General features: G+C 40.2%; 1 protein-coding gene across 1 annotated transcript in view; it reads left to right on the top strand.

Annotated features, from left to right (window-relative positions):
- The window catches only part of KCNJ6 (potassium inwardly rectifying channel subfamily J member 6), a 270925-nt gene that overhangs the window by 56772 nt on the left and 193833 nt on the right, over nt 1-20320 (top strand). The window contains exon 2 of the mRNA XM_077879194.1: nt 20034-20085. Within this exon, the coding sequence (XP_077735320.1) occupies nt 20061-20085 (25 nt within the window). The 5' untranslated portion in view covers nt 20034-20060. The remainder of the gene's footprint in view (nt 1-20033; nt 20086-20320) is intronic.

Here is a 20320-nt window from a genome sequence, read left to right as displayed (position 1 = left end):
TGTGTGCTTAAACACACTTCTCACTGCTGAGTTATGGAGTTCACTAGCTCATAATGTTCTACTGATGCTATGGGCTGAATTTTGTCCTCCCCAAAATTAATATGCTGAAGTTCCAACTCCCGGTACCTCAAGATGTGATGATATTTAGAGATAGGGTCTTCACAGAGGCAGTTAAGTTGATATGAAATCATTGGGGTGAGCCTTACCACGATATGACTAGTGTCCTTATAAAAAGAGGAAATTAGGACACAGACAGGCACAGAGGGAAGACCAGGTGAAGACACAGGGAGAAGACAGCCATCTGCAAGCCAAAGAGGGAGGTCTCACAGGAAACCAACCCTGCCGACACCTTGAGCTTAACAGGACTTAGAGGAAATAAGTGATTGTTGTTTAAGCCACTCATTCTGTGGTGCTCTGTTATTCCAGTCCTAGCAAACTAAAACACCAGAGTGACAGTCTCTGGTGGGGAGTCAGGTGTTTATTTACTCATAACACCAATTTTATGATAATAACAAAATCTATGTCATTCTCATCTTCTAAGTGCTGTTCATTCCTCATGATGTTTCCATAGGCTAGGTGTCACACCACCCCCATTTTTCAGATAAGGAAAGTGAGGCAGGCAGAGGGAGATGGGGAACATGCACGATGCCACGCAGCTTAAGTGGTGGAGCTGAGATTTAAACCCAGCAGTCTGACCCCAGGTTACGTTTTCTGTTCTCCTCCGTAGTGAAGGTGAAACTTGCTAAGATAAATAAAGCAGAGAGAGGGCCAGAAATAGATGGGGTAGAGAGGAGCTCTGCAGTAGGTCAGATGTCAGGGAAGGCTTGGAGGAGGTGACAGAGACACATGCAACAACACAGAGGAAGAGCTTCCCTGACAAGTGCAGTGGCCCCAGGAGGGAATGAGCTTATTGTGCCAAGGGAAGAGCAAGGAAACCAGAGAACGAGGGAGTGAGTTATGGGGAGTGTGCTTGGAGATCCTACTGGGCCCTGTAAGTCACCTAAAGCTTAAACCTTGTCACAGGTGTGCTGGGAAGCCCTCTGAGGCTTTTAAGCCAGAGGGCAAGACCATTTGATTTATTATGCTCAAAGCCAATAGCTCCAGCTGCCAAGTAGAGAATGAGCCACAGGAGGTCAAGAGAAGTAGCAAAGACACCAGTTAGGAGCAGACCAAGCAAAAAGTGATGGTGCCTCCAATTAAGGACATTGCTGTGAAGATGATGGGAAATGGTCAGTTCTGGGATTTCCTTGGAACATAAAGCCCCATGGTCTTCCTCCTGAAGGAGTTAAACTCATGTGGGAGAAAAATGATCATAGATGAAGTAGTGGAAAACCAGTCAAAAGTCTAACTTGTGAGATATGGACTGTAAGTGTAAAAGGATTCAGGAAAGAAAGGAATCAACGTGGGGCTGATGAGTAGCTGGATTTGGGATTATTCCCAACTGAGAAGGCAACAGGAACAAAGATGGAAATAAGCATCGTGCATATGGTGAACAGTCCACTTGGACAGCATGGCCGGTAGACTGGGGCCATGTTGCCCTCGGTGTTCAGAGCCAGACAGCAGAGTGTGTTTGATGGAGTGCCTACAAGGAGCCATGGTTGAAGGAACCAGTGGGGTGAAAAATGGGGAAGGGTGGAAACTGAAAGAGACCAGAGCCTAGGATGTAAGCTAAGGGGCCATTCTATTCAAGGAGTTTAAATGAAGCCCCTCTAACATTAAGAGACAAATATAAATAGTAACAGAGAATCCGAAGCCCTAGTATATTATAATATAATAATTGAGATTTTCTTTTTACCTTTTTTAAGTTGAATACAATCTCCTATTGAAACCAGGAAATTTCAGACACAAGCAAATCAATAAAAACATTTATTTGCTGGTCTGCCAAAACCCCACATGAAACAGAGATAGCAATCATCATCTTTATCCCTCCCTCTGAGATACAATGAAGCAGTCATCAGGTTGTCAGAAGCCCTAAAATGAAAAACCAGGGCTGCTCAGCCCCCGATGCAGGTTGCCTATAGAGCTTTTGAGATAAAAAAGTAAGCTTTTTTTCAAAAGCTTTTTTGAAAAAAGTAATAAAAATCTATAGTTAAATAAAAAACACAAAATCATGGACAGTGAAAACCCTCCCTAGATGCCATTCCCAGCCTGCTGTCCCAGAGGCAACTCCTGTTAAGAGTTCCTTGTGTGTCCTTCCAGAGATAGTCTATTCATATGTTCACATGTATGTGTTTATGTGTGTGTTTAGATGCACTTAGTTTTATACCCTGTAAAAATGTAGAGTGTATATATATATATATATATATATATACACACACACTATATATATATACACACACTATATATATACACACTATAGATGTATATATATATACATATATATATGTATGTGTATATATATAGTGTCTTAAACACAAGTAGAAGACTACCCATACATTTTCTTTTAAAATAGCTTTTTCATTTAACCATATATCTTGGAGATTTTTCTGTAAAATTACCTAGAGCTATATATATTTTTTGTTTGTTAGAGTTGTTACTTACATTAAGCCTTAAAATCCTACAAATATCTTTATTGATTTTTGCCTTTCATTTTATGTTCTGTGTTTGCTTTGCTTTGTTGTATGTGTGGTTTTTTTTTAATTCGCAAATTTGGCAGACCAGTGGTCTCAATTTGTTCTTCTATAATATATGCTATTGATGGAATCTATTGTCTGCCCACTATAAACTTTATTTAAATTTAAGTTCTGTGATTTTCATCTGCCTTTCCTCCTTTTCTTTGCCTCCTTTTCCTTCACAACAAAGTCAATATTGTTATTATTGTCAATGTTGTTATTCCTAGTTCATCTAGGGTTTACGTTTTTCCCCTTCCCATTCCTGTGTGGTTTTTTTTGTTGTTTTTTTGTTTTTTTGTTTTTTTAGTTTTAAACATATCTGATCTTGGTTCTGTAAGGCAAGGAACTGAACTCTCTTTTACTACCATCATCGCTTCTTTTCAACCACCTGGATTTTATTGGATTATTGTTTTAACATTGTCTTGGCTTTCACTTTTCTGTTCTTTTCTGTAATTGTAATTTCCATGTTTTATCCTTAGATCTATATGTAAATGGATTCATCATTTACTGCAAACTTTTTCACTGTTCTCCATTCTTAGGCAGTTGAGGTTTGTCTTCACAATGTGTTCAAAAAGGCTCAGGAAGAACTATATTCCTTGAGTGCTTGCATCTTTAAAAGATCTCTCTTGGGACTCCTAACTCTAGGAAATAAACAAGGGGTAGTGGAAGGGGAGGTGGGCGGGTGGATGGGGTGACTGGGTGATGGGCACTGAGGGGGCACTTGACAGGATGAGCACTGGGTAATATGCTGTATGTTGGCAAATTGAATTCCAATAAGAAAACAAAACAAAACAAAATTTTAAAAATTTTTTTAAAAAGAAAAAATTAAAAATTTAAAAAATAAAAAAATAAAAAGATCGCTCTTGGGTATCTTTTTGTTTGAACACTAATGTGGCTGAGTATAAAATAGTTTTGTCTCACTTTCTTTTCTTAAGGACTTTAGACAGTGTTCCATGTCTTCTACCATTGAATGTTTCCAGACAGAAGTCTCAAGACTATCTGGTTTTACCTCCTTCTCAGTCTGTGCTTTGTGCTTTGATGCCTGTAAAATCATTTCTTTTTCTTTAAAGTCCAGTAACTATATTAGGATATGTAACAATGTCCATTGTCCATGAATCCTTCTTCCTCCAGCACAGAGTATGCCTTATCAATGTGAAGAATTTAGCTTTATCTGAAAATTTTCTTCAATGATATTCTCAATATTTTTTCTACTAATTTATTCCTTTTTAGTAAATTATATGTTGAGTTACTTTTGTCCATAGTCATATTCTATTCTATCTTTTTTTTTTTTGTCCGTTTTCTTCTCATTTTACTCTAGTTTCTCAAGTCTTTGCTTCATATCCTTGGTTGTATTTGCACTGATATCTTTTCTCTTTTGGCCAAATCCGGTGTTGCTTCTATTAGCATATTCACTTTACTTTCCTCTTCTAGATCATTTTTATTTTCATTCTGTTGTTTTATCATTTCCTCCTCCAGCTCTTGAGTCTCTGCTTTTAGTTCTTGGAATATTGAGGTTAGTTTTTCACTAGTTATCTGAGTTTATGGAGAATCATTTTGTTGTATTTTCATCTACTCTGTTATAAAATATTTCTTTGTGTGTTTCCTTGACAGCTTCTTGTTTATTTGTTTGTTTGTTTGGGTTTTTTTGGCAATATTTTGGATTGGTCCTCTGCTCATCCCTAATGAATGAGGGGAGTGCTTCCTGAATCAGCTATCTCTCAGAGGATAGTCTTGAGAACAGGCAAGAGAGCATTGCAAGTTAGCAGCGAGTCTCTCTGGCTCCATATGAAATCTAATAGTGGGTTTTGTCAGAGAGTTTAGTCCTTACATCACTATAACTAACAAAGATCGACAGCCACAGAAATGCTAACCATCACAGTTTCTCCTTTACTCAGCCATACAGAGAAATAGCTTCTTGCAGATTCAAGAATTTTCTAGTTTCCTTCTGCTTCCTCTAGCCCTTCTGTGGTGTCACATGCTGTCCAGGAGACTCCCAGAGCCAATCTTGCCCCTTTACCTTGATCTAAATGTCAGTGATAGCTTGGATGTGCCCCCAGGATGGAGAAGGCAGTTAGTTGTTGATACACACATCAGTCTTCCTTCCTCACTGATCACCTTCAACCTGGCCCAATTTCTACTGTATATGGTGCATATCTCTCTGGTTTGAGATTATAGACATTTCCTAGTTTCATCAAAAATGATGATTCCTTTTTCTGTTTCTTTGTCTCTTTATTATCTTCTATAGGAGGTAAAGAAGCCCTTGTCTCACCACCTTAAAATTAAGTATCTCCACAGAGAATTATCTAAATAAATACCTATTCTTTGCTTCTACGCCCAGAGATTTCAATTTAGTACATCTTCAATGGAGCTTAGGCATCTCTAGGCTTAAAAGGAAGCTACAAGCAATATATATTTAAAGTGCATTTAAGGAAGCATTTAGGGTGCCACCCAATGCTACTTCTATCCAGATACTGACTGAGGAACCATGTAAGAGGATCTCAGAATGGAAAGAAATCAGGTAACCATTGTATTTATACATGTTAGCACCCTACCCATACACCTCCCCCAGAGCAGAGACTACTGTTGAGACATGAGGCTGAAGAGAGGTGATCTATCCTGACTGTACTGTCTTTTCACAATTCTTTTGTTTTTGAAAAATTTCAAACCAACAGAAAAGTTACAAGACTAATGCATCATCCATGCTTGTATCGTTCACCTAGATTCCTCATCTGTTAATATTTGTCACATTTATCTTATTTGTGTAGTCTCTCTCTCTTTTGAACCATTTTAAAATTAGGTGTGGATGTCAGGATACTTCACCCCTAAATAATCAAGCATGTATGTATCTCCTGAGAACAAAGACTCTCTCTCTACCTGGTGCTCAGGCTGATTTGCTCATCTAGGTAGAAATAGAGAGCCAGGAATAGAGAATCTGGCTTCCTGAAGCACAAAAATCACCCTGAGTTCAAGAAGTAAAAGCAGGGAGTAGGAAGAGGGCAAGAAAGATGATAGAGGGCATGAAAGATGAACTCTTTGCAGAAGAGTTCAGGCCACAATAAAGAGATGAAAATGTTTAAGCTGGTTGCTGCCTTAAGCAGAATAATTTTGTACCCACCCTCACACTAGGGAATATGGCCCAGTGAATGCCATACATTGTATAGAATTGCCTCTGTGATATTTGAAAGCAGAATTATGTGATTTTAAAATGCGAAGAGCCTGAAGAACTTCAAAAATTGATGTTTGGACACCCCCACCACCCAAGCTTCTGGCCATGGCTCCCTGACTGATGGAAAAAGCAAACACCATCTGCCCCAGCGCCCAGTCCCAGGGAGGATCCAGCCTTAGGAAAGAATTTTTGCCTTGAGTTCCCTGAATCCTACCTCCACTCCCTCCCCCTTGCCTTCTGCTGTCCTCTGGGACAGGGAGCCTGAACAGCTGCTGCCTGTCAGAGACCAAGGCTCCTGGCCATGCTTGGCCAATAGCCTACTTTGTAACTAATGATGGTAGGACTCATTTTTCCTTTCCTTTGGATAAATGTCAAACAATTAGGAACCACTGAATTGTCAGTGAGCAGCTCATTATTGGGAATACATGGTTTTGAGAAAGATTCACTATGTTTGAGCATAACTGAGTTTCATGGCTCAACAGCATGAGAGAACCATATGAACACAGCACATGGTTATGCAATGACTGGTCCACAGGGAATGAGGGTCCCCAGCAGATGTAGTCACTCTCAATTTCTGCTTTTTGAATTGGAAGTTTATGGTTGAATTTTTAGGTCTCATAAGGCATAAGGAAAGCTATTTTTTTCTGCTCTATTTAATTTTTTTGTCACAAAACCAGTTAAATTACAAAAATGATGCAAGCCCATTTTATAATGACCCAGACTCAGAATCTCAACCATCCTCCTCTCTCCTCTGGTTTTATATAGGAAGGTCCCAGGGATAGTCCAAATAGAACAAGATGGGGATCATGGTAATTCTCCAGGAGGAAGGAGAGAGAGGGTTCTAATAGAAAGGCTTATGAGAATGAAAAGTCCATTCCTCTCTTTTCCTTTAAAGCCCTGGGGTATGAAAACCACATCCTACTCCAAGATTCCCATCAACGGCACCCTCCCTGCAACACTTAGAATGAGGGCAGATCAGAGTGGCTGAGTAGGAAGGGGGTGGCACAAAATAGAAAAAGAGGAAAAGATTAAATGAATAGGAAAAAAAGAAACGAAAATGAGATTTTTGTCTTCTTAGTTTGATTCCATTGTGATCAGAGAACATAATCTGTGTGATTTCAGTTCTTTTTAGTTTGTTGAGGTTTAGTTTTATGGCCCAGGATATAGTTTATCTTGGTATATATTCTGTGGGCAGCCAAAAAGAATGTGTATTCTGCTGTCTTTGGGTGAAGTGTTCTATGAATGTTGACCAATCCTATTGGTTGATAGAGTGCTTGAGTCCCTCTATATCCTCACTAATTCTCTTGTAAATTGTTTTAGCAATTGTCAAGAGAAGGGTGTTGACATTTTCTACTCTGTGGGTTTGTTTATTTGTCCTTTCAATTCTATCTGCTTTTATGCCACATATTTTGCATCTCTGTTGTTTGGTGCATATGCATTTAGGATTGCTGTGTATTTTAATTGGTTGATCCCTTATCACTGTGTAATGTTTCTCTCCATTCCTGATATTTCCTTTTCTGAAGTCTACTGTACACAGCGTAGCTACATTTGTTTTCTTTTAATTAGTACTTATGTAATACATCTTCTTCCATCCTTTCACTTTCAACCTACCTATACCATAAGAGGAAATATAAAGTCTATTGTATTTATCTATATATTTTTTGTTTTCCATGTCTTTCCCATTATAGTATTCAAAAATGCTTTCTTTTTCATTTCCTCTTTGTTTAGATTACTTCCATTTAACCTTTCATTTAGTATGGGTCTACTAGTGACAAAACCATTATCTTTGAAGGGAGTTTCTTTTAGACAGCTTATAGTCGTGGGGTTTGATCTTTAGAAACTGCCTTTAATTTGTGCATGTACACCATTTACTTTTGGTGTGATTGTTAGTATGTTAAGGCTTAAGTCTGAAATTTTATTCTTTGTTTTCTATTTGTTCTCTATTTTTTGATTCTTTGTTTTTACTTGAATTTCTGTGGCTTAAATATTTTTTTAATGCAACTTTGATTTATCTATAGTGATTTTAAGTGTATCTCTTTGTTTAGCTATTTCAGTAGTTGTTTTAAGCATTACAGTACATATATATAATTCATCTATCAATGCCAACATTACCATTTCCAGGAAAGTGTAGAAACCTTACTTCCCTTTGTGACCATTGACACTCCCTACTTTATAACATAATTGTCTTGAATATTTCCTCTATATACATTGAGAATCACATTGCACTGTGCTATAATTTTTGTTTCAACCATCAGTATAATTTGGAAAACTCAAGAGGAAAAAGAAAATCTACTATGTTTACCTATGTGTTTGCTCTTCCCATATCATTTCCCCCTTTGTGATGTTCCAAAATCCTTATTTTGTTATTACCTTCTGGCCTCCATAGTTTCAGCTGGGAAAGCCACTGTGATTTGAATTCTTTTTTCCCTAGGGGTAGTGTGTCTTGTCTTTGGATGTTCTCAAGATTTTCTCTAATTCTCAGAAGTTTGATTATGATGTGTCTTTGAATTTATCCTGCAAGGGATTCATTCAGCTTTTTGAATCTGTAGTTTATGTTCTTTTTGGTAAAATTGGGGAAGATATCAGCCATTATCCCCTTGAATACTTTTTCAGTCCCACCCTCATTCTCCTCTCTTCCTGGTAGTCTGTGACAAGAACATTACATATTTTGTTATAACCCCACATGTTCCTAATGCTCTGCTCATTTTTTTGTCAGCTTATTTTCCTCTATTGTTCAGATTGGATAGTTTCTATTATTCTATCTTCAAGTTCACTGCTTCTTTCCTCTGTTCTCTCCACTCAGCTGTCAAGCCTACTCACTGAGTTTTTCATTTCAGTTATTATAATCATTAGTTCTAAAATTTCCATTTGGTTCTTTTCTATACCTTCTAAAAATTTTTTGCTGATGCATGCCATTTCTTTGCTGAGACTTTTTGGTGATGACTGCTTTAAAATCCTTCCCAGATAATTCCAAAATCTGTGTCATGTCAGTGTCAGTGTTTGTCTTTTTCATTCAGTTTGATCTCTTTCTGATTCTGTGACAAGTGATTGTTTTTATTGAAACCTAGATGTTTGGGTGTTATAAGACTCATCTTATTTAAAACTTGTATTATGGCAGAGGTCCTCTGACACCATTTGGATGGGTTAATGGGGATACAACCTCATAACTGCTTATTGGGTTGTCAGTCTCCATTGAGAGTGGAGGGGAGGAATTAGAGTTCAGGCTCCCTACTGGACCTCAATGATACAACCTTGGCTGGAATAGGAAAGGCAGCTCATTATGCTTCCCACGTGGTCTCCACCATACTTTGGAGGAGTTGCATTGTTACTGGTGAGTGCTAATGGAAGTCTTAGCTCTAGACTAGGATTCTTTTAATGCTACCTCAGTAGGAACAGGGAAGCTGCCTCATTACTGCTGAATTTTAAGATAAGTCCAGGCTTCCCATGTATTCTCTGGGGGACCCATTACCCCTCAGCAAGGGCTTCTTGCTCCATCTTCTCTGACACCACCCTGTCAGGTAGTTTGGGGTGCCTTGTTATAGCCAAGTGAAGGTGAAAGTCTGGCCTCCCCACTCATCCTCTACTCTCAGAGTGGGGAGGTGAAGGCAGGGACAGGGCTTGCAATTTTTTCTGTGGAGTTACGGTGAAGTAGAACAGTTAAGGTCTTAAAGTTTTCTTTCTAGGCTGCCTCTTTCCTGGTCCTTTCCCCAGAGATGGCAGATTTCCCTTGGGACATTTTCATCGGTTGCCCATTGCCATTTCTGAGTTGGTGGCTTCTTCAGTTTCCACTCAGAGATATAAGAAACAAAAACCAGGAAACTCAATAGTATGTTGTTTCTAATACTCCAAGATCTCTGGCTGGACTGCCTTCTTCTCTCCACCTTTTTGAGTCTTCTCAAGAAGCTGAAGTCAGGAAAATAATTGTGAATAGAAAGAAAAAAAACAAAAGAACAAGTGGAGTGATGTTTTCTTACTTTCTTTTCTTCTCAGAGATCTGTGCTGGTGAGATTCAGTTTCAAGGTACCTAATAAAGGAGTCACTTTCTCTCTCTTCCTTCTGCCACCCAAAGAGAAGTTCAAGCTGAAAATATGTGGCAAAGAGCACAAGTAAATGAGATGATGCCTATCAATCAATGTTCCTCATTCTCTAGCCCAGTAAATGTCACATTTGGTTATGAAATTGAATTTTCCAAAGTAACATTTTAAAAATATTCCTCTTAGTATCTTTTATAACTATTGACACAGATAAGAGATTGAAGAATCAAATCCCTTGTCTCCTATACTCTTTCACATGCATAAGTAATAGACTGACTTCCTGAGTGATTCTAATAACTGGGATTCTCAACTGCCCTTTTGGCTCCATTGTGACAGTTGAGAGAACAAGCATCCACACCACTTCCCTGGATGCTCACAGTGCCCAAGAGAGGGCTGCCCTGAGAAGGAGCCATCATTGTGCTCCACTTTTCACCCATATGATTGGGGGATCTCCACGTGGGTTTTAATCAATATTAGGCAGCTTAGCCTTAAATTACACGATTGAATTAATCTCCTGACAAAAGATATGATTGTAACTGTCCCAAAATCTCTGCATTATCATAGCATCTCAAGTTTGAGGGGAAGTTGATTCATTCCTGCCAGTGGTAACTATAGACAAACATAAGGCATTCTACTGACTGTGTCAGTCCCACCATTTGACTTCAATGCCTCCTTAAAACAGAGTCAACCTGCTGAGTAGGGTGATTATTTTCTAAATATCCTTTATATGTCAAAGTAGCTAACCAGTTACTAGTATTTCACTGGCCTAGCCTGATCATACTTCTACCTCACCTCTATCACAACCCCTTCCACACCTGTCTGATCAGTAAAAGAAACAACGCTATACAAAAATAGAAGGAATCAGAGATTTTTTTTTATCTTTGAATAATTACCACATCTCTGAAACAGTTTTAGGAGGACTCTTTAGGTCCTCTCATTGCACCACTTTCCGGAGCAGAAATCCTTCTGGAATGCTCTTTACAAATGATCAGTCAGCAATCCATGTCCAGAAGCTCATGACAAATCATGGAAACTCTAGTCATGGTATTCATATGTTAGTTTTCTTTGGGGGTTTTGGTTTTTCTTCTTTGGAAAGAAAGGGATTAATCCTTTTTCAGTTTCTTGCTGTTCCTGAAGTCAGGACTGTTGCCTCTGACATGCTATATTTTGAGAGTCATGGCTCCAGAAATGAGAAATCTTATGACAGAAGTATGCACATATGCTGGAATGCAGAGAGTGGTCACTAGGCAAGGGATAGCCAGAGACAATATCAAGGAAATGTCAAAAAAAATCTGAACTGAGTCCTCAAAGACAAGTAGGAGTTAATTGTGCAGGCAGAGAAAGCAGGAAGAGGGATGAAATGTGTTCTGGTACCTAAAGGGGCATAGTTGAGAAGCGAACAGAGGTGGGAAATTGGCCTGGAAAGGTAGGTGGAAGCCAGGTCTTGAAGCAAAGGTCCTGGAATTAGACAGGACCTGGAATGAGACTTACTATGGAATGAGACAGAGCTGGGAGTGCAGAGCAGCTATTAGAGACTCAGCATGTCCAGAGCTTGGATTGTGGGCAAACCAAAAGAGTCAAGGGAAAAGAAAGGAAACAATATGGACCTGCTCCCTTTCCAGTGAATAGAGAGGGTTTAGCAAAGTTTGTCCCTCAGGTGAAGGTAAGTGAGAGAGGCATTGGTCACTGTGAGGTGTAGGATTCCTGCAAAATAGCCCTGGAGGCCAAACAAACCCCCAGAGAGATGCAGATCCACAAGGGAAGGAACAGATTCAGGGACACGAGATGAACAGGAGTCCTTGCTGCTTCCTAGTTCAGCACTTTGCCATTAAGTCCTGGGGAGGCAAGGCCAAAACCAGTGTACATGCGTCTTGGGAGCAGGAGTGCCTACCTAGGGCTACCAGCAGCATGAACAGGCTCTCCCTACTTCAGCTGTCTAGAAATCCTCTGTGCCTGCAACCTGGCTCAGTATCTTCTTTATAAGAAACTTCTTGATATGACTTTGGTGATAATGCTTGTCCTACATTTTATGATATTTCCAGGAGCTCTAGGAAAGGAGAAATGAGTCACTCATCCTATTCAAAGAAACCAGCCACACTGGGCATTCATGAAATGTTACTGGGATGTTGGTTCTGGGAGTCTAGAGGTTAGCCCACAGAATTTCAAGCAGAGGACACATACAGATGTAGTGTTGGGGGAGTTCTACAGCCATACAGTCCAGCTAACAGGTTCCAACTGTTAGCCACTCAACCCATTCCTCTTGGCATAAGAAGTTCACATGCTGAACATACTGCCAAGAAGGCATCAAGGTTGGTGCTCCAAACCCCTTCTTTCTACCTAAGAGCTCATCCTGAACCACAAATGAATCGAAGTGACTTAGTACAAGCACAACCTTGAATTTGATTTAATTCATTTTTGTAAGACATCCTAATATCTCAGTGCATTAGGACCCTCTCTAGTCTGATCAACATGGCCAGTGATATCATTGTAAGGAGCCTGGCAGGGTGGCCTATACAGGCCTTAGAAAGGGTATCTGGGTGAGGCAGGGGCTCCCCACCTTTTGCAAAGAAGGCTGTATCACCAGGGGCATCCTGCATGGCCCTCTTTCAAACAGTACCCTCCAGATTTTTTACCCCATACCGTGAAAATTTTAGGTTACTATAGGAGTCTTCCACTAAATAAGTCAGAATAAACACTAACTTTCTACCTGAAATTGTATCACATTCTGATGGGTGAGTTCTTAATTCTTCAAACCCCTTTGTGCCTTGACTTTCAGGAGAGAGTATGTGCTATTTCTCCAGGGTGCTCATGCAGGTTCAGACCTTGGTTCTCATCTTCCTCCTACAGCTTCAAACACTACCCCAGCCCCAATCACAGGCTCCCTCCTGAGCGACTCAGCCTGGCACCATGGCACCTGACACCATGGCCTCCACAGTGTACACCTTAATTTTCAAAGTCAGCCCCTACTGCACTTCTCATGTTTTTAAAGATTTTATTCATGAGAGAGAGAGAGAGAGAGAGAGAGAGAACACAAGCAGGGGGAGGGGCAGAGGGAGAGGGAGAATCAGACTCCCACTGAGCAGGGAACCTGATGTGGGGCTCGATTCCAGGACCCCAGAATCATGACCTGAGCTGAGCTGAAGGCAGACATTGAACCAAATGAGCCACCCAGGCGCCCTACTGCACGTCTCTCATACTTTGCTGCAGTCCACCTCTTACCTGCCATCCCTCAGGCACCAAGTTTCCCCACCTTTACCCATACTGTTTCTCCACCTAAAATACCCTGCCTTGCTTTTCCCCTTCTTTCATTATTCTAACTTCTTTCTGGACACGTTGAAGCTCTTCCTCTGTAAGCCTGCTCCGGTTCTTGAATTAGAACTTCATTCTCTTCTGTCTTTCTCTGTTCTCTCTCTCCTTCTCTCCCCTCCCTGTTCTCTCCCCCTCCCCCTCCCTTGTCTTCCTCCACCCTCTTCCCTTTGATATTCTGTAGAACTCTCTTAATAGATACCCCTCAGTACCAGGTATTAGAGCTATGTATGTGCACATCTTATCTCCCTGACTAAACTGAAAACTCTCTGAAGGCAGGTATAGAGCCTTCCTTACCTGAAGGTTCTCCCTTCTGTTCTCCCTCCTGTTATATTTAGTTCCCACCTTGTGTAAATCAATGAGTATTTAAGCAATAGGTGAGTCTACAAACTATCTTGGACCGGGGTCCTTACCACTGCCTTCTGCTCTAGCAGCTTTTGTTTCCAGCCCATCATTACTTTCTTAGGATTGCAAGTGTCTCCTTGGTGAAAAACACAGGTGCTAAAGGAAGACTTCTTGGGCTTGAAACCCAAATCTTCTCCTCGCTGAGCTGTGTAGCCTGGGGCAATTTGCTCAATCACTCTGTGCCTCAATTACTCCATTAGCAAATTAGGATGACGGTACCTATGTCATAGGGCCTCTGTGAGAATTAAATGAGATAGATAATTCAAAAATGCACTTAATCATGGTGCATTGAATGGGAAATAAATGTTAGGGATTACTATTTTTATTGCCCAAAACATACTTGCATTGACAAAAAGTTAATGTGTGGTTCTTAAATCCTCTGCCCTTTATTTTTCAGCAACAACTCAAGACAATATATATGGTACCATTTATAAAAACATTTATCTGATTGACTATTTGAGAATGTAGCATTTTCCTTTTAAATCAGTCCTTGGGTGACCTGCAATGGCATCATGTCAGGAAAGAGGAGGAGGAACGTTGAGGCTGGAGATCACAGCTGGCATGTTTGTAGAGAACCCTAAGAACAAGGCGGGAGATTGGAGGGCCTCAGCTTTAACTGGGAGGTGAGGTCCAGTTGAGGATACAAGTTCATAAAATAGCATTATCATTTCCCACTTGATATAAATGTTCCTATAAACAGTTGTAACTTGAAAAAAATCACAGTTTTCTGACGAATATAAGGACATATTTTAGAGAGATAAAAATATCCTAGATGTAAATACGACTGGTATGAAATATATCAACTATGATGAGTTTTCCTCTTGTCCATAAAAGCCCTGGGTAACAGAAAGCAATGCAGTAGTGCCACTGAACATGCAGACCTCACTCAGCCCTGCCAGCCCCCGCCCTCTGTGTGAGGGAGCCCCTGGCATTGGAAGAAGAGCTCCACCTTCTCCAAAAGCTTTGCATTCATGACTCTCTCTCTCTCCCTCTCACCACATCCCTATAAACACACACACACTTTTTAGCTTTGAGCTACAGACTGTTATAATTGCCCTCATTAAAAACCTCTCTGTCATTTCAGACAGAGAGAAGTATATCTCTGGCATGGTCCCAATAGAAAGCTACACACTTCTTAGCTGAAACAGAAGTGTGGGTATAAATATCTCTCTCTCTCTCTCTCTCACACACACACACACACACACACACACACACACACCAAGCAAACTGTTGAGCTTTTATTTACATTCCCAGGTGTAGAAAGAACACGGTCGAACAATAAGAAAATGAAATACCCACTGTCCCTGAGGGTCTATATTCTATCTGAGAAGAAGTTTGGTATGATTTTAACAAGACTCATAGAATTTCTTCAAGTGTCTGTGGATATGTTTTGCTCAAACATGTCATCATTATTCCTGAAAACTTTAAATGTTTCTGTTGTTCCATTAAATATATGACCACACAATTGTCAGTGGAGTGACTCCTAGAGCAAAAGATTTCAGCTCTTCTAAGAAGAACCTTGTATTGTGGTGGAGGATTCTGGCAATAGGGACATGAGGTGCATGGCCATGAGCCGCTGACCTGATGAGTCATCCCTGGGGTGCAGAGAGCCTTGAGACTTCTTAGCTTTAGGGAAAATTGCTCTGTTATTTTTGGTACACATGCCAGAACTCACTATTCAACCTCAAATAGTAAGAACAGGCTACAAGCCTCAGTCCTCACATGGTAGCCAAAGGTAATACTGATTACACACACACAGTCACACACAGGGACATAACCCTTGAGAGTACTAACATACATTTCCTCACTTGTTCCTCACACCAGGCCTGTGAATGAGGAAACACACAGACAGTACATATCCCACTTTACAAATGAGCAAACTGGAGCTCCCAGAGGGTCACAGTAACTGGCTAAGAAACGTCAAAGCCAAGCAAGCACCTTTCTAGACCTAGGCTCTTCCTGGACTCCCTGTCCTCTCACTTAAGTGCCTGTACTTCTCACTTTCTTGCTCTGTCTCAGAGTAGTAAGAACATGTAAGCAGGACATACACAGTAAATAAGAACAATAAGTTTTCAGGACCAAGTAAGCTCTTTGCTTCAGAATAGTAAGGTTCCCATATTCCTGGTTTTCTTTTACATTTTACATAATAATGATTATCTCAAATATCAAAACTCTTTGCCTCCCAGAGGAAAGATATTTCTTAAGGAAAATTCTTGAAGTCAACACATCTTGGTTTTTTTCCCATCTTAATATATCACCAATACACATAAGCATTTACAGATATCCTCTTCACATAACTAACTAATCCTGGGGGCACCTTAGCATAAAGCAAACCATGTCAGAAAGAGAAAGTCCAGAAAACTAACCACAAAAGTAAGATGACTTGCTTAGGACCACAGCTTTTCAGTAGCAGAGACTTCTGGTCTACCATGTGCCACCCTACCTCCCAGCTGTGATGGTGGCATGAGTGGGAGCCCCCAAATGAGGCTATTGGGAGTCAGGACTTGACTTTTTCAAAGGTCTTGGAATCTCCTACCCCTATAACAAATGATGTGATGTGACATAAGGATGCATTTGAGCATGAACATGTGTAGATGTAAAACTTGGGAGACATAGTCAGAAGAGTAGGGTAAAACTGCATATGTTGCCTTATATCCAGTGGAGTTCTTAGAGATAAATTTGGGAGCACAAGGAGGAAATGGAAATTAGAGTGTCCAGGCAGAGGGAACAATGATTGCCACAGAAGGAAGGTAGCTATAACTAGACTGTAAGTGTGGAAGATGGAACCATCCAGCCATGTGGCCCCACCTAAAAGACAAGGATTGCATACTTACTTGCTAGACTGGAACTGAAAGATTCAGGTTCCTCCAGGAACCTGGAGGTGCCTGGGTCAAGTCTACTTTTTAGGTAGATCCCCGGGGCTATTTCAGAATAAACCCTCAGTGTTGCAGATGTGACCAGAGGCAGGTGGAAGCAACATTAACAGTCCCTTTAGAGACACCAGATAAGGGAGTAAGATTTAAGATATGTGAAATATTGGGGGTGGGAAAGAAAGAGAGGGAGGCATGTTCTTAGACTTCTGGCATAGGTATGATGTGGGTGGTGATCCTATAAACTGAAGACAGAGAATGAAGAAAGAAGCCTGGGTATGAAGGTGGTGGAAGTCTGTGAGGGACACAGTAGCTTTGAGCCTGTTGGTTTGGAGCATCCAATGAACATCTGGGTGGGGCCCCAGTACACAACAGAAGTTCAATGGAGAGGTCAGAGCTGGATATATAAGTTAGGAGGTCATCAGCCATTTGTAGAAATCAGGGATATTGTTGGGGAATACAGAGGAGGCAAATCTGAGAAGGCCCGACATGACAGGATTGCTATGTGAGGAATCTTGTGTTGATATACCCGTGGGTGGTGGTCTTGAAGATTTTCAGGGGAGTGGAGGTTGACAGGGGGAAGAGCCCACCATGGTGGAAATTCCTCTGGGCAGGGGTTTCAATTTCCTTGACTGGATCACCATAGGGTCGGACTTGACAATCTCTGAAAGAATCTCTTCCAGGTTTAATATGTAGTAATTCTAAACCTCTCTCCAGTACTGTAAATCTGATAACAGCAAAATTTACTTTGGAGGAAAAATTTTAGCTTTAGAAAAGGAAGAGGATTTGCCCAGGATCAAGAGTGGCATGTCAATCCCTTATTGGGTATACGTGCCTTGTGGTTGCAACCCTCAGCTCTCTGATAATGAGGGAAGGACAGAAGGAGTTTAAAGACATCCCATAGAATGACTGAACTACTTACACAGAAACAGATGCCGTGATTTCTACCATAAGTTATGATATAGATGAGTCAAATTGAGAGAGCTAAATTTAGCGTTTTTAAGGACCCCTCCCCCATTGGTGCCAGAAGTTCCCATTTAACTACAGGGAAGAGAAAAATGCTGATACAGGCAGTATTTGATTTCTCCAGGACTAGGATATCCAACACATCTGAATAAAAATAGTTGCAAGGTCCACCCACCAGCCGGGCTAGGGTACAAAAGGTGGCAGGGTCCTTGGGTCATAAGAGTGAAGTGGTGACACACACAGGAAGATGGACAAAACTGACAAGGCCTCATTAGGATATAACGCCTGGAATCTGGATACCTGTGCTGTGGGGACCTTCACCACTGGGGCCATCATAGGAGGGCCAAGCTGAAGCAATCAGTGACCCAGGGTGAGCACCTATAAGCACAGAGCCAGAGGATGAAGGAGAAGCAGGTCATATACCAGAATACAAGTAGAGTCCACATAGCCAGAAGGGCCAAAACAGCAGTAGAGTTAGGTTAAGTGGTGAAGTGGAGAGTCAACACAGGGCAAGCAGAGACAGGACAAGGTTCCTACAGGTCAAGGAAAAATGTCACTGAGTTGTCATCATAGAGTCGCTTCTATGCACAAATTGTCAGGAACCACTAGAATGGGCTCATTTTGAAGCAGTCTCTGTGCCCATTCCTGTAAAACTGTGTTGTCGTGACGAGTTTCTCTTTGCCTATCTTAGTTCTCTGCTACATGGCCCTCTTAGCCTCTCCATAGCCATCTCAATAGAAACCATATGGCAGGCTAAATATGATGGGTTAGATGCCATTGCGTGTAGGATGGTAGATCGTGGTTCCTTAGGTCCTTCTGTTGGCAAGGGCAATTATCAAAGTAAGAAGTGGCACACTAATTTCATTGCTATGAATACAGGGCCTATAAAAATCCAGTGTACTTATAATATAAAAAGTTGTTGTTGACACAAAGCAAACTCTTCCAGTTTGAGAATAGTGACACCAGAAGGATGAATAATCATTTTGTTAGCTGTGCTCCAACACCCAAGCCGTGACACATTAACTCAAGTGCTAGCCAAGCAGCTGTGACTTGCTCACACGATACCATGGCCATGGGGAAAAACAAATGCCACCTTTGGCTTCTAAGAACTGAAATATTGATGACAGAAGAGCTGGAGCACGACCACAGGAGACCAAGTCAATGACGTGCTGATGACATGTGAAGGAATGCTATGGTTGTTCATAAACAAAAGGTCAGAGAAGGAATAATGACAGTATAAGATAACAAGAAACTATTTCTTGCCTATCAGTTTGGCCAAGAATGAGGGTGGAATAATTATGCCACTGGCAAGTTGGCAAGAATGTAAGGAAATGAACACTTTTATACACTGTCAGATCCAAACTTTGGGAGGGACAATTGAGTAATATGTGTCAAAAATTCTTAATATTCACACTTTGAGATCAATCTTAACCCGAAGATTTGTCCTCAGGTCAAGTGCACCAACATATGATGAGTTCAAGGGTGCTTATCAAAGATTTTATAAAATAGTGGAAAATTGTAAGTGAATTAAATGGAATCTGGCTGAAGAAATTATGGTGTATTCACCCATGATGAATGCTATGCAGTCATTTAAAAATGATGGTGTAGTCTACCTTTATTGACATAGAAAGATGTGTGATACAATGTTAAGTGAAGAAAATAGCTCATAACATTGCACATATAGTATAGATATTTATATTTCTTTTTTTGATATTTATATTTCTAAAAAAGGAATTATACTTCCATATATGTATGTATTCACAGGTACAAAAATGGGAATGAATAGGCATTCACCAAAATCTAACTGGTTTCCTCTGGGGGGCCTTGGGGGAGAACTATATTTTCTGATTTATAATTTTTCAGTACTTTTGGAGCTTTTAAATAACAAGCATGTATTAGTTTCATAATCAGAAAAAGAAAAAGGATGCAAAACAGTAAAATAATAGTGGCCAACGTTTCAGTTACTGTACATGTTAAGAACCCGAGGAAATTGAAGAAATATGAAGAAACTGAAGAGAACTTTTCAGTAGAGATGACCATTATTTTTAATAGCCCCAAAGTAATTTTTTAATTAGGACAGATCCAATTTATGTAGGTATCACTCTGGCTCTCAAACTCAGTGGGTAATAACCTATATCCCAGTTGAAACAAAATGTTTTCTGCCCAAAATAGATAAGGTTGTAAACCCATCAAAAGTGATAACTTTCAAAAGACCCCAGGAATTCCAGAAAGTAAGACAAAGGAAAATGTATAAAATCGACTTAGCTTTTAGAAAAAAAAGAAATCAAATGACGACAAAAATACCAGCTCCAAAAATATCAAAAAAGCTTCAACAGGAGAAAATAGAAAGCAAAGATTGGCATATGGATGTCAAAAACCCAGTGTCAGAGAGGTTTTGAAAATTGGTCGTGCGTCACCAATTATATATATCCAAGATCAGTGTGACAGAAACTCCCTTCCAAGAGCAATGGCAAGTTTTTTTTTTAATGCCCTAAAAATCTCTTTTCAGTGACTGATCATGTAGCCGTAATATGAGATTTTTAAAATCAGTTCATCACTGGTGACCAGATTCTAATGTAGGAAAAAGGAAGAAATAGAGCTACATCAGACCCACTGTGTTAATTCCCATCTCAGGTGTGTCTTATACATAAATGTCTTTTCTTCTCATCTCCAGAAAACGCATAAAGAAGAAAGTGCAGCGATGGCCAGGTTGACGGAATCCATGAGTGAGTAACTTGGAATTTATTCCTTTTTTTTTAACTCAAAATTTATTCTGTATTTTTGGTTTTAAGTGGAAAACCACAAAATCATGCAAAATCCCCCTTTCTTCGTGATTATCTGCCTCTCTCATCCATCCTTGTGATCACCAAGGTCTAGTTCACGTGTGTTGTGTTGATGTTACAATATGCATTACTTGAAATTTGTCTTGGGTGGGATTGAACTCTGTGCTGAAATTTTTAC

The sequence above is a fragment of the Canis aureus genome, chromosome 30, assembly GCF_053574225.1.
Source record: "Canis aureus isolate CA01 chromosome 30, VMU_Caureus_v.1.0, whole genome shotgun sequence".
In the NCBI taxonomy this organism is placed as follows: Eukaryota; Metazoa; Chordata; class Mammalia; order Carnivora; family Canidae; genus Canis; species Canis aureus.
Note: the sequence above shows the minus strand (reverse complement) of the source record. Positions and strands in the feature narration are given on the sequence as shown.